At 40.5% G+C, this 14,697-nt stretch overlaps 1 protein-coding gene across 1 annotated transcript in view; it reads left to right on the top strand.

The window, feature by feature from the left end:
- Positions 1 to 14,697, top strand: part of GPR158 (G protein-coupled receptor 158) — a 185,979-nt gene that overhangs the window by 126,387 nt on the left and 44,895 nt on the right. The window contains exon 6 of the mRNA XM_034067256.1: positions 5,865 to 5,974. Coding sequence (XP_033923147.1) covers positions 5,865 to 5,974 — 110 coding nt within the window. The remainder of the gene's footprint in view (positions 1 to 5,864; positions 5,975 to 14,697) is intronic.

Here is a 14,697-nt window from a genome sequence, read left to right as displayed (position 1 = left end):
GGTGACTTGATGTACTAGGTTACACTAGAGGATGTTTTATATGTTGAAAGAAAGTACTGAGCCATGGACAACTGCCCATCTCAAAGCACAGCACGGTACCAAGAAGAAGCATCTGATGGCTTGTTCCATAGCAGAATTGCCTAGAGGCAGCCCAAGACAGCTCTTGCAGACAGGCAAGGGCAGATGGTGTTGGGCAGTGGAACAGATCGGATGTATCTCTTCACAGTATCTCCTAGATGCTTGTTAATGGAATTAGCCCAAAAGGCATTATCTTAAATGGCTGTGTCATGTCCTGCATTGAACTATGCTGAGTATTTGCAGCAAAATCTTAAGTTAAATAAAGAAGTAGGAAGTATTCCTGTAAAGCTTTTTTTGGGTTAATGGGGCACAATTTTAAGAGAAATTTGGTTATTTGAAAATGAGAAAAAAAGTAATAATTTTACATTGCTTTTATCCAGCATAGGTGACTTCCATTTCAGACCCATAACCAGATAATTCTGATGCTCACAGTCTAAGCTCTGTATATCATTTCCAAGTACATAACATGGATAACATCCCTACCCACAGCATTAGGAACTTTATGACGCATAAAGGTCCCTTCCAACTCACATCTTTCTATGATTCTACAACTGAGGACAAAAATAAGAGCAGTTCAAAAGTGAACGCTTTGGAGCTTTGTGAGTTAACCTCCTGCTCAAAATTTTACATGACAATTCCATGTATTTTTAAAAATAATTGTTGTCTGACTGTTGATCTTTTGAGACATTATAGCATTGCCCATTCCCTCTCAACATGGAGTGTAGAAATCTGATGATTGAAAAAGAAAATGAGGTTTTGATCTATTCGTGTGATTTTTATGGCTTAAGAATCAAAGTAGCAAGCAACTTGTCTTAAATACATTACAAAATTGATAGAGCTGGCTACAGAGTGTTTGGCTTAGTCTTCCTAATGCAGATTATTAATTGACATACAGTGAAGGGACTTCCCTAAAATAAGTGCTGAAGTAGCTTTCTAGTCAGTGGAGATGATTATATGAAGCCTTTAGGCAAAGCTTCTGTCCAAGTAGCTGAAGCCCTAAACTTCTTCAAGGTCCTTCAAGGTACCTGCTTTTACCCATGGTCTATCTGTGGAACTCACATTAGGAGGGCTGATTTACTAGACCCCTACAATGTAGAGAGAAATTGTATGTCTGATTTAGGCAGACTGAATCCCAGTCAGTGCACCTTGGGCAACTGCACAGTATTAAATAAAACATTTTCACCTGGATCTTGTTCCCAAGGTGAAGGACAAAATTAATTGTGTTATAATGTGCACAGTACACTTAATCAGAAAAACAAAGTATTTTGTATTGCCTGGAAGTATTGCTCACTGTTAACATTGCAGAGCACTGATGAAGTTTGATAAAGTTGTGTTGTTTTTTTTTTTCTTTTAAAGTACCTCTCTAAATGTTGTGTATCTTTCAAGGAGAAGCAGCACTGAGGCTATGAAACTCATTATTTGCTCATTTCTTGTCAGAACAATGTCTTTTATGCTTTTGAACATTAAATTGTTAAATGTTAGTCCTCTTTGCACTTTTACTGTCCTACCTGTCGTGATAACAAAGATTTGCTGTAGTGGGCAAGGTGCCTGCATTGACTTTAGCCATTGTCTTTAGAGAGCATGTGCATCTGTTCATCATGTCAGCTGAATAACTGAGCTGGCTGATCGCTGTGTCAGCAACCTAAGTCTCTCTTCCATGTCCGTAATTCTCCAGCTCTAAACATACTTGACAGTTAGCTGGTGACCTTAGAAAGTCTTTTCATCTCTGACTCCACAAGTAGTAGCATGACTGCTGGGAAAGTGTTTTGGCAAGGTTAACAATAGCTTAAAAGGGTAACAATAGCTTAAAATACATTGAGGTTAAAAGCAAACATCTAAATGAATTTGTCCAAATGACAAAAATGGACCACTGTTCATGAAGTCGCATGCACAGCTGCAGTAGCTGGGATATGAACAGGCACTGACTTCTCTGCTGGTTTCCAGCCATTTTTTCCCCCCAAATCTTTGATGTTTAACAAACAGAAACTGATGTCTAGTATTTAAATGGATTTCAGAAGCTGCTGAAACAGAGGGTATCACATTTCCTTATGTACAGTAACTAGGTTTTGTGACTTCCATCAGGAAAGCTTCCATCTAAGCATTTTTAATGAGATTTATGCTGCTGTCACGGTCTAATGCATTATAAAAGCGAAAAGGGAAAAAGAATGATTGTCAGATTTTTGGTGGGCAGAGTAGTCTTTTAGAACTACAGAGGGATTCCCTTATTCTGCTGAGAGCAGCCAGGGTACGTGGGTGAATTCTGTGCTTATCCTACGCTCCTCGCTTGGAGCTCAGCAACCCTTTGCTGCATATAGTTTGTTGCTTTAAGGGAAGCTTTTATCTGAGAATAACAGTAGGGAATAGAGTTCTGATAACCAGGAGGTAGAACAGGCTGATAAAAAGCAAAACCAAGACTTCTTCTTCTAGGACATCCCACCTGGAGTGTTGCATTCAGCTTTGGTGCCCCCAACACAAGAGGAATGTGGACCTTCTCAAGCAAGTCCAGAGAAGGGCCACAGAGATGATCAGAGGCTGGAGCACCTCTCCTGTGAAGGCAGACTAAGAGTGTTGGAGTGGATCAACCTGGAGAAAAGAAGGCTCTGGAGAGACCTTAGAGCAGCTTCCAGTGCCTAAAGGAGGCTTACAAGAAATCTGGAGAGGGGCTTTTTACAAGAGCATGCAGCAGTAGAACAAGGGGGGATGGCTTTAACCTAACATAGGGGAGATTTGTATTAGATATGAGAAAAAACTTCATCACCGTGAGGGTGATGAAGCCCTGGAGCAGGTTCCTCAGAAATGCTGTGGCTGCCCCAACCCTGGCAGTGTTCAAGGCCAGGCTGGACAGGGCTTTGAGCAACCTGGTCTAGTGGAAGGTGTACTTGCACATGTCAGGGGAGTTGGAGCTACATGATCTGTAAGGTCCCTTCCAACCCAAACCATTATGTGGTTCTCTGTTTCTTTTTTTGTTTGCTTTCTAGCTAGGGAGAGTGAGGGATGGAGGGCAGCAGCCATACTTTTCAGCACATACATTTTCTTTACAATAATGTGATTCCAGCAAGATGAAAAGCTTGAGCATGGCTTTTGTTGTGCTGAGCTTCCAGGTCAGTGTTTCTGTAGCCCTTAGCTCCAATGCATGAAAGAGTATTCAGTTTAAAAGTTGTGCCTTAATGCTGACAAGAGGTTAGAGAAGGTGGTCACCTGAACATCCCGGGGAGCCCTGATGGGAATGGGAATAATGTATTCTTACAATAACTTTCTGGAAAACCTAAAAAGCAGGCAAAACGTAAGTACAGCAATTCTTGCTGTTCAAAACCTTGGTCCGTGTCAGACCATTTTGTAACTGTCCCTGCCAGACCAGACTATAATGTGCAGGTTACGGAAAAGTAAGTTGAAGTGGGTATTGGCCCTTGGGGGGATTGTAACCCATGGCAGGGGGGTTGGAACTAGGTGATGTTTAAGGTCCCTTCCAACCCAAACCATTATGTGGTTCTGTAGTGACTACTCTCCATTGTATAAACACAAGGAAGACCTAAAAGGGGATCAACTTGGGTCAAGTTTTACTTCTCCAATGTACTCGACCACTAGGTAGATAAGTAGTTAAAATTTGTCTACAATTCAAACTGAAAAAGTGAGAACAGTTTTCACCAACAGAGCCTTGCCTCTGCAGCCTTCATGGTGAGCTGCCACATACCCACTCACACCATGCTGCATTTGAAGTGGTGTTTTCTTGGTTGATAGCCAGCCAAATGCCTCAGCTGCTCATACAAATGTTTCAATGCAAATCAATGAGATTTTCTAGACAGAAGCAGTTAATATTTCAGCAAGCAACTGCAGATAAAATTGCTGTGTCAGATTGCATGGCAAAGAGAGCTGTTGCCCTTGTTCAGAAAATTCTATGCCAAGAGAGATTTCAGACCCACCCATTTCAATAACCTGAAAAATTCTGCCTTCATATCAGCTTTGACATGTTCAGAGTCTCTTTATTTGACAGAGTTTTTCTAGTTTGGAAGAATCAAAGATTAAACGTGGTGTTTTCCACCCGCTGGCAAACCTCAGGAGGTGGGTTACTGCTACAGACTTTGCTCTGGTTCTGCAATTATCCTAATGTGTATAATATTAGCATAAGAGGTCAATACTATTACTCAGGTTCTTCTGAGAAACTTCTTGCTGTATGCTCTATTTACATAAGCATGTTCATGTATGTGTCTGGGTGCATTTTGGTTTTCCAGCTGATTTTCCAAGGAGAAGTGGGCCTTTTGCTGTATTCTGTTATCTTCCCCACATGCAGAATTTGTCAGATTCCCAGAAAACGTCTGTCTTGAAACATGTCAGTCCAATAACTGAAAAAAAGATTAAATTTTGCACCATGGTTTGATTTAACAAACCATATTTTTTTAAGAAATAGCTTGATTCTGCTGTGAAAAAAACATGCCAATGAAGCACAACAGCTTTTTCTATCTCAGCCCACATGTCTGCCATTTTTGCCCCCACTCTCCTAAATATGTCTGTGTCACCCAAAGGACATAGTCCTGGGCTTTTGGCCAATATCCTGGGCTTGAATTCCCACATAGAAAAGCATTTACTTAGGAAAATAATACCATGTGGCAGCCGGTAGGCACAATACTACCTCTACTGCCAGAATGTACTGACTCTAAATGAAGCTGTGGCAGATGGCCTGAAATGTTTCAGTGCTTTCTTTCTCTAGACCAGGATTACCCAATTGATTTGTACTGTGGTGCTTTGGGTCATTTTACTACATCCTAGTCAAATAGGTGGGATACACCAGACCTGGCTTTGCTGGACCAAGCCAGGTCTTCACATGGGGTAAGGGGTACAGCCAAATCCCTGTGACTGCAGGTTCCTGGTGGGGCCAAACCAGTGGGAAGAAATGTGGGATCATCCCTCTGGACACCTGGGAAAACATCTGTTGGAATGAGGAGAAATGGACTCAAGGTTCAGATCATGACCAAGTCCATTACTTGGATAGCCCTGATTTAGATAAGGGTGACATTTTACTTGCTAATGATGCTTTTATAATCATTGTGTACTTGCAGAAGTAGCTTTATGTTACTATTCATTGAATGTTGTTCTCATGCGTGGTTAATTAGTAGATAGAGTAAAAGACCAGTAGGACCTTTCTGTTGTTGTGATTAGATAAATCCATAAGTGAACAAATAGGTTATTTTTGTTAAGCAAGTGGTGATGCATAGGGATATTTAGTATACCTTAGGGAAAATACATGGGAAAGAATAAGAAAGAGTCAAATATGATGTTGAGATTTGGGGGTTTGGGACAGAGAGGGGGTAGTGCAATCAATTTTAGTGTGTCAGAATAGCTGGTAGAGGAAAATGGCCAGCTATCATTTTGCTAGTTTATTAGAAGTAGTGACTTTGAGGTGTAACCTAGCAAATACAGTCCATCGAATCAGAATTAGGCCAGCTGCATATTACTCGAATAGCTTAAGGAAAATGTCCTTGTCTGTTCTATCCTCTTCTCTGGGTACATGTTTTCACTCAGTTAAGAAAAGTCAGTGGAACTGCATTTTAGAGTGTTGTCACTTCACAGTCTGTCATAGAGCTTTTTCCAGCTCCCTTCAGAAGGAGTTGGTGCCTAGAACTGTGCCAGCTGGTTGATCTGATCCTCCTGCCACTTTACTAGAAAATCTAAATATACAGCAATATGAGCTGAAATATGTCTGCTGTCCTGTTTTGCAACTATTCTGCATCTGAATGAAGAACCCCTTTCACATTAAAACAGTACTGAAGCTCTCTCTTTCTGTTCTATAGGTTGTCATTTTGTATTTTGAGCCAAGTGTATTTCGCTGTATTCTCCTAAGATGGGTTCGTCTTCTGGGCTTTGCTACTGTTTATGGAACTGTGACGCTCAAACTGCACAGGTATTTCGCATATTAATTTCCATCTCTGTGGGAGTATGTGCAATCTGTGTGGGTACGTAGATGGAAGAGCTGCAAACATTATCATAAACAATCGCTGTTTCTGATTTTTAAAACCGCTGTGTATTTCTCCTCATGATTGCTCAAATTGTGCGCTGCTAATCCCAGTAGAGAACTGTGAATGCAGAAAGGATCTGATGAAAAATGTATACATCAGCTGTGAAATTGTACAAGAACTCCTTTTTCCAGGAAGTTAATATATGTTCCTTGAACACAGGAAATATAGAGGTGTTTGTAGACTATTCAGAAGTTTCCTTGTAAAGTGTTCATAGAGAGATGATCTCCTAGTGTAAGCTAAGGTACAGCAATGGTGGGTAAAACAGTGCAGTATGGTGTATATACTTACTATATTTTCCTATGGCTCATAAGTCAAGGGTTGCTTTCTTCAGGCGATCACAGAAAACAGGCTATATGCTTACAAACATCAGTGCCTGTCAGCAAAAATGTGTGGGAAGTTCTGGGTTCCACAGGGTGGGCAGTACATTCATATGCGATTCATAGACCCAACTTCAAGTCCCACTTCTACAGTCCCGTTAAAAACTGAAGCTTTTTCTGGGTATGCTGGATGAAATCTTAATGCTTTTTCCTTTTTAAACTGAAGTGCAAGAAATTACTGTTACATTCTGTCAGTATGTTTATTGGAGCAAAGAAATCTTCCATGTGTGTATATTGGTACTTGGACATCTTGGATGAGTAGGCTTGTTCATCTTTTTATCTTAACCTCATTGCTGTGTTGGCATGTTAGAAAGACAAGGTTTGATATTATGTTTGTAAACTGAATGAGGACTGATAGTATGTTGTAGTTTATGTTGCATTAATTGTATGTCACATTTTTGGAGAAGAAAAAACCTGCTTTCCATTGAAATGGAGCCTCTTCTTGCAGATCTCTATTTTGTGTCCCTGGTTAAAAGTGTACACTTGGGCTGGTGAACTCTGACTGTCTAATACTGTCTGGCCACATGTTTGCATTGAAATCCGTCCAGAAAATCCTACACCTTCATGATATTTTCTGGGATGGACAATTTCTGATGCAAAAAGAATAAAAAGTAGGGCACTGTAGAAGAGATAACAGAACCGGAAACTTTGCTTGAATCGTTTGTTATCTGTAGCTCAGATATATAAAGAAACAGCCAAAGACTGTGGAAGACTCACATTGCCATTGCAGTTTTGCTACCCTAAAAGGTTGTTTATATGATTTTACATGATATGAGGAAGCAATTTTTTGACAGGGCAGTTGATCTTCTGTTTATATGAAGTTGGGACAGGCTGCAAAATTGGGCAGAAAATCTTGCACTTCTGCTTTGCTTATTCAGCTGTTTGGTGCTACTTGGCACCTCTGCTGACAGAATCAGCAAACATGACAAAGACTGAATAGGAAACAAAGAACGAACTACATCCTCATCCTTGGTCAGCACAAAAGAATGAAGGCTAGCAGCCTACTGGACTGTATCAACAGGACAGCAGCCAGAAGGCTGGGGGAAGTGATTATTCAACTTTACTCAGCAAGCCTTTGACCATATCTGCAATTCTTGGTCCGGTTTTGGACTCTCCCAGGGCATCAATTGACTTGAGTGAGTTCACTGAAAGGCCATCAAGATGTTCAGGGATTGGAGCACTTGCCCTGGAAGGAGAGGTTGAGGGAACAGGGCTGGCTCAGCCTGTAGAAGAGATGGCATTAGAGTGACCTAGCAGAAGCTGACACCTACAAGGAGGTTACTGAGAAGATGGAGCCAAGCTTTACAGCAGTGTATATTGGAAGAACAAAAGATGATGATGAAATGGGAGATTTCAACTTTTTACAATATAAATTAGAATCAGGGTCAAGGGAAACATTTTCACTGTTAGGGTAATTAGGCAGTGGAGCTGGTTGCCCATGAGGTTGTGAATTTCCATACTTGGAGGTTTTTAAGACCCAATTGGATAAAGCCCTGAGCAACCTGGTCTCAATTCAGCACTAAGCCTGCTGTGAGCACTGGATGACCTTGAAGGGTAATTCCAACCTGAGTAATTCTATATTTATTTCTGAAAAATAGAGAAAAAAAGACCGAACTATTTAATACATGAATCTAGAATTATTTTCTCTAGGAATCTATCTTTGTGTTCCTCACATGATCCTGTCCTGACCATTCATATCCTACATTCTTGATAGTGTGGTCTTTTTAGTACTTAATATTTTAGTCCAGGAGACTGCATTGCAAAAGACTGAGTCAAGTTAGATGATAAACTTTATTATATACACTTGTAGCAGTTATGCTAATTAGGAATAGTACAATGCTAATAGAAATTTGGTAGAATTTTTGGCAGTCTAATTTAATGCACAGTCATTGCAGGGTTGAAGAATGGCTTACTGCAGACACCACAAATACACATGACAAGCACTGGTTCCCTGCTGCAGGTAGCCTGTGTCTTGCCTGGAGGAAGAACTGATTGCTAGCAAGGAACTTGTGATTTTTCTAAGCTTAATGGGGAAACCAGTACTGTGTAAAAGCAGCTGTTAAGGATAACCAGAAAGTCTAAAGCTGTATTTCCTAACAAATGAGGTGCTTTGAGTAGCACTGGCACATGAAAGTTACCCAAAGACAGGTAGGAGGCACTGAAAAACTTGTTTTCTTTGTGGCTTTTTTCCCTCACAGCTTCCCACTTCCCAGCCTTCTCTGAGATTTTGTTATGGTCAAGCATCAAGGAGAAATCAGAAAAGTAGCCAAAAGCAAATGCTTAAGGAAAAGAACAGGGAAGTTGTACTGATTCATTCTTTCAACGCCTGTCACAGTCACTTTCTGCAGTGCCTCATCTTAAATTGCCTCTTTCTTATTCATTGTGCATTTTTGAAATAATGAGCTGATGTTTATGGGGGTGGAAGAATAAGGGTAAGGAAATGAGCTTAATTTAAGACATGTACCTGTAGAGCTGTGAACATAAAAATACTTTCCTCAACAATGAATTCTTCAAAATCATTCTCTGAAGAAATAATGATGTCTCAGATTTAATCTTTTAGTTTTAAAAGAGGTGCTGATGTTGCATCTTTCTGTATGTTTCTGTGACTGAGGACTCTTTGTGTCCTTTTATGAGCACTATATTTGATGGACAGATTATCTCATTATTTTCAGTATTTCATTAACTTCTGCTGTCTTGGTGTCAGGATTAGTACAGAATCCTTAATTCTGTGTTAAAGCATGAGAATGGAAGAAAGCTATAGGTTTATACATACAGACATATATATATGCGTGTGTGCATACAGAGGACAGTTTACAGACAGTTTAGCAGAATGCGACACAGGAATGGGGTCACTAGTTTATGGGAGTGTCCATTTCTTATATTACTAGGAGAAACAGAGGAAAGTGGGGAGGTGAGGAGAATGAGAAGGTATGGAGAACATAATGTTCCAGGTATGGAAAACAAGACAATGGCATACAATGGCTTTTTTGTAAGTAGTGGTGGTGGGATGGGCATGTTAGTGGGAGGACAAGATCTTAACACTGTGAGGCAGTTCTGCACTTCTTTAAAATGCTATGCTAAGATTACATTGCTGTGCCTTGCCATTTGGAACAGTCGGAGCATGTAGATGCCCTTTCTACAGATCTTTGTAGAAGATAAAGAAAGGATGGTAAGACCAGTGTGGGTAGTGTGCAGTGGTGCACATATGATTTAGTGGTGGACATGATTTAGTGGTTGTCTTGGTAGTGTTAGGTTTAAGGTTGGACTTGGTGATCTCAAGGGTGTTTTCCAACCCAAAAGAGTGTGATTCTCTGTGTCATGGTTCAGTACCTTACAGAGAGGAGACTGGTGCTAGCAGGGAAATCCAAGATGTTGGTTTGCTTCTTGAAGCACTTGGGTGGAGGTTTGCATTGATGGTGAGAACATGAAAGAGGAGGTCATGGCATAACCTCCTCTTGTAGCTAGGGAAGGGAAAGAAGATACAGATGATTTATCTGACTCTCCTTCTGAGGGATTTGTGGGACTGCCTATAACTGGATGATTTCCCATCTCCTACTGAAAGCGTGTAGGCTGCAACTTGAGTTAGTATTCACCCCAAGATGGCTTTTTGTAGGAATTGGGTTTGAATTAACAGTTAATACAGAGAAAACTTCATGTTATTTTTGTGCAGTTGTGTAACAAAGGTGTAATCTCAAGTTTCTTTGTAAACTTTAATTCCTGACAGTCTAAACAAAGCTGAGTGACACCATGTTTCTGTATCTTCCATGCAACATCAGGGCAGGTTTGATGTGCTGTTTCCCTGGTCTTATGGCTACATTGTGTTAAGCAGAAAAAGGGAAGGGGTATGTGGTCAGAAATGAAGCTCCCGTCAGAGAAGCAGTAAGTGCTGTCTGGTACACAAGTCTATGCAGATCTCTGCAGAGAGGGAAGTGAAGGAGTGAAGACTTTTTTCTGGAGAGGGGAGAAACATGGTCAGACCCACGGTCTGAAGCCTTGGCTGAACATTGTTGCCAGAGCACTGCCTGTTATCATTCCGGCTTCAGGAAGAAGGGCAGCTGGACTTCAGAAAATAAACATCCTGCACTGACAAGATACATGTTTTGTACTGCCAGTTTCTCTTCTGCAATGAAAATTATCTCAAGAAGGTTCCAAAATTTGCCAATGCTTGGCAGAGAAGGGCTCACAGCCATATAGGTTTTGCTTTGGGCTGCTGGAGCTCCATGCCTCTGATGCTCTTGCAGCTGTAGCTCCTTGTTGTGCCTCTTCAATTTGTGTTTGTGTGAGAGCTCCATGACATTGCTTTGAATATCAGAGCCAACAGCAGTGCAGAAATTAAAGATTAAAAAAGAGCCTTCCTTCATTACTGTCACTATTATCAGCTTCATTTTCTTATACTGATGACTCAGATGAGAGGGAGGTACCTAGAGCTGGCTGAGAGAGACATGGTGAACAAAGAAAGGCATCGGGTATTTTTGGTATTTATTATTAATTTAATGTAATTAGGAAAAAGTAAGTCTTACATGACAGCAGGGCATCCATGTCCTCTTCCACTGCTTTTTCCACATGTAGCACATTTACCCATCTCTGTTTAAACCAGGAGAGCAGGACAGGGAAACTATTATTGTGTTCTTATGTCATTTGTGTTATTTGAAGCTTGCATTGCTGATGCTTGTTTCTGATGAAAAGACTTCAGTGATAGCACTGAATAAGAGGTTGTACACACTTTGAGAAGAAGTGTTGGGACAGAAAACAGACCATACAAAGGTTCCTGTAGAGAGAAGGCCAAAACCCACGGCATCAGCAGGTCCCTCTCTGCCTGATGTGCCCTGAGTGGTCAGTGACCACGTGCTGCTGGTGGCTCCCATGCTGTGCCTCATGCCTGGCTGCTGGGGGAAATGGCAGAGAAATAGAGGCTTTAGGGTTTGAGGCAGAGTGAAAAGCTGGGAGATACCGCTTAGGAGGAAGAGAGTTGGACTTGCTGCAAAAGTGTTGTGTTCACATACAGTAGAAGTTCATAAGGAGCAAAGTTTCACTAATTAGACTGGTCATAGGAAAAACTGTTTTCTTGTTAGTATGTTTTAACCTAATTAATTCATTTCCTGGGTGTAATTCATTTCTCTAGCCTGCAGCCACCCTTTGCTAGTTTGTTTATTTATTTTTGTAGCATATGAAAAACCCCAGGGCTTTAGATAGATAACAACTTAGAGATGTTAGTAAATTCCATATAGCATTCCTGTATTATGCACACTGAAGACGGAATTCTCGTTTTTGTAGTTTTCCCAGGTTAAATAAGAGTCACATTCTGCTTTATTGTGGCTTTTTTTCCTGCTAAAATCTGCATTATTAAAATCATATTTAGTCTTTTGTATCTCTGCCATTCCCAAGCAATAACTAGCCTTAACTAGACAGCACAATGGTTCTGTTTCATATTTCTGAATAAAATAGCTACTTTCATATGTATAAACTAATAAAATGTAGCACAGCTGTTATAAAGGCACTCAGTGCAGAATTAATCTTGATGGAGCACCGTGTAGAACTGGGACTAATAAACATTATCTTTAAGCAAAAAAAAATCAGCAGCACATAAAGTATGTAAGATTACTAGAGCACAGTGATCCTGAAAATATTCTCATACATATTCCTATTAATATTTAATTTATATAAAATATTGTAGATACAGCCATACAGTTCCAAGGGCTGCTTTTTTAAACCACCTTAATGTGACACACATTTTGCTTTATCGTAGTAGACTGAGTTTGGCTAGGAAAGTTCAAAGAGAAGGTAAAGAAAGTATCTGGTGTTTTAATATTAAATTATATTGCTATCGTGATTAAGGAAAAAAAAACTACAGTGGGTTGGAAGGCTCTTTGCAATGATCTACAGAAATCACAAGCCTTTTCAGATGTCTTTTGATAGCATGCAAAAGCACCATAGCAGATAATGGGAGAAAGGACTGGTTTTGCACATCAGATTACACGATAGCAGAAGAGCCTCAGAACTGGAGCTGGAACCCATCTGTTCATGAGCATGAACTCATCCACATGCACTTGTTCAAGTCCAGGACCCCCTCAAGTGGCAAAACTTTGTTCTGTGGTACAGTACAGCAGCAGCATCTTTGCGCATGCACTTGCGATACGAGTCATGTAGCTGCACAGACTGGGGCAGGGAGGGGGTGTAAAGGGGGGTGTCCTCATTATATTGGAAGGGCAGAATTGGTTGGCTGAACACAGTATCTTCTGCCCAGCTGGATGGGATTGTGGCATGAAAGAGAAACCAGGCATTGCACTGCAATGCATGAATTACAGGCTATTTGAGGAGGAGAGTGAAACGGGATTTAACTATGACTCACACAGGGGCTGATCAGATTTAAGTGGAAGCAAAGACCTGCAGATCACATACACTGATTGTCTTTGCAAAATCATGACGGGATGGGAGGCTGCTGGTGGGCTACTGTGAAGGATCAGCAGTAAGCCTGATACTATTTAGCATTTTCAGTTCCAATGAAGAACCCAGCAAAAAATCATAAAATTTGTGGACAATGGAAACCTTGGTGAAATGGTAAATTTTGTTTCAGGATAATAATGAAAAGTAATCTTTATTGCTTGGCAACTTGGTTTTAGCCAAAGAGGTACACTTGAGTACAGCCAAAAGGCAAATTATAGTTAGGGACTAGTTAAAGACACAAAATTGAGGAGGAGTTTTAAAGGTTATCAATAGAGATTGATTTCGCAGCAGGAGGTAACATCTTTGGGAGTAATACAAATGCATTATGCCCTTTTCCTGAGATGCATTCTTAAAGGAGGTATGTGGTTCAGAAAGTACTCGAGGGCTGGGAAAAGTGCTTGCCACTATGAAACCTAATCTGTTTTTTAGATCAGCAAGAAGACGAGCAATGACTTCTTGTGTGGTGTATAAACAAACAGGGAGAGGAAAAGTAGTCACAAAAGGCTCTTTAATCTATTGGACTGAGGTTTAATATCTGGTAGCTGGAAGCCAAAGCCGAAGAAATTCAAATGAGCAATCTGGCACAAATTCTTCTCAGAGGGGTGCTTAGCTACTGAAAAAAACTAACAAGAGACATGAGGAATTTTTTGTGCTGCTTTCAGATCAAGGCTGAATCCCTTCTTGAGAGATACTCTGGTTAAATACCACTACAAATTGCAGGGGTTTGTATAGAAAAATGTCATGATCCTCAGCTGATCAAGCTATATAATTTAGTGGTTAGTCTTATATTTGGCCTTTATTTTATGAACATACAATAGAAATTGTAGGATTCATGTTAGTATGGGTCTATTGAGAAATTAAGCGTATTCTTAAAGTGAAATGATGTATTTATAGTTGCACTGTTTAATGGGATGCACCAGCAGCTTTGAAATTAGTCCTGATCACTTACCCTAATGCAGATCTTTAGCACTGGGAAAACTGGTGCCTGGGCCAGACATTATCAGATATTAGTTCTTCTTTTCTGGCTTATTGTGAAGGCCAAACATTGCCATTATGTTCTTGAAAACTTGAGTCTTTATCTGCCCAGTGGTAAGCAACCCCTGGTGACGTAAAATGGTGTGTTGGCATACTGTAATATACACAGGGATGAAGCTCGGCAGCATTGTACCAGTCTGCACATTGGTGAGTTATCCTCACACACACTTTTATGAAAGATGCCCAAGGTGCTCTAATAATTTTAGATGCAATGAATTAGATCTGTGATCTGAACTGGAAAGGCCAAGACAGTGTTGCCTTGGCTGCTTGAGGCTCAGGAGTCCATAGGTCCTGAAGAAAGCTTCAGTATGTATTGATTCAGTTGCAAGTACCACGCTATTCCTTTAAACCTAATCTGTAATGTTTTCAATTAAAAATTACCACAGAATATTTGTATTAAAAATTTAAACTCTTTTGCTGTTTCAGGATATTATAGTACGGTGCACTGGCAGATTTTACATGCAGCTGAGTTTTAATTCTCTGTTGTACATCCTGCCTCTTTTAGGTCCAAATGTGAACCTCTGTACATAATTGCAGTTAGTTGTATAGGGTTCAAGCTGGAGCCTCTGTTTCTGGGCAAATCTAAAAAAACTAGCGGTTAATAATCCGGGTAAAATGTTGAGTGCCTATTCCTAATGTGGGAATTAAGTTAGCTGGCAGCATTGAGTTACTCAAGAGCCCCTGGGTCTCATCGCAGCCATCACCACCGGTTGTGCTCTGGCAGTGCATAGCAGCACAGTTGTCCTGGTGGA

Source organism: Melopsittacus undulatus, chromosome 1 (assembly GCF_012275295.1).
Source record: "Melopsittacus undulatus isolate bMelUnd1 chromosome 1, bMelUnd1.mat.Z, whole genome shotgun sequence".
NCBI classification, from domain to species: Eukaryota; Metazoa; Chordata; class Aves; order Psittaciformes; family Psittaculidae; genus Melopsittacus; species Melopsittacus undulatus.
The sequence above is the reverse complement of the archived record's forward strand: the minus strand, read 5'-3'. Positions and strand labels throughout refer to the sequence as shown.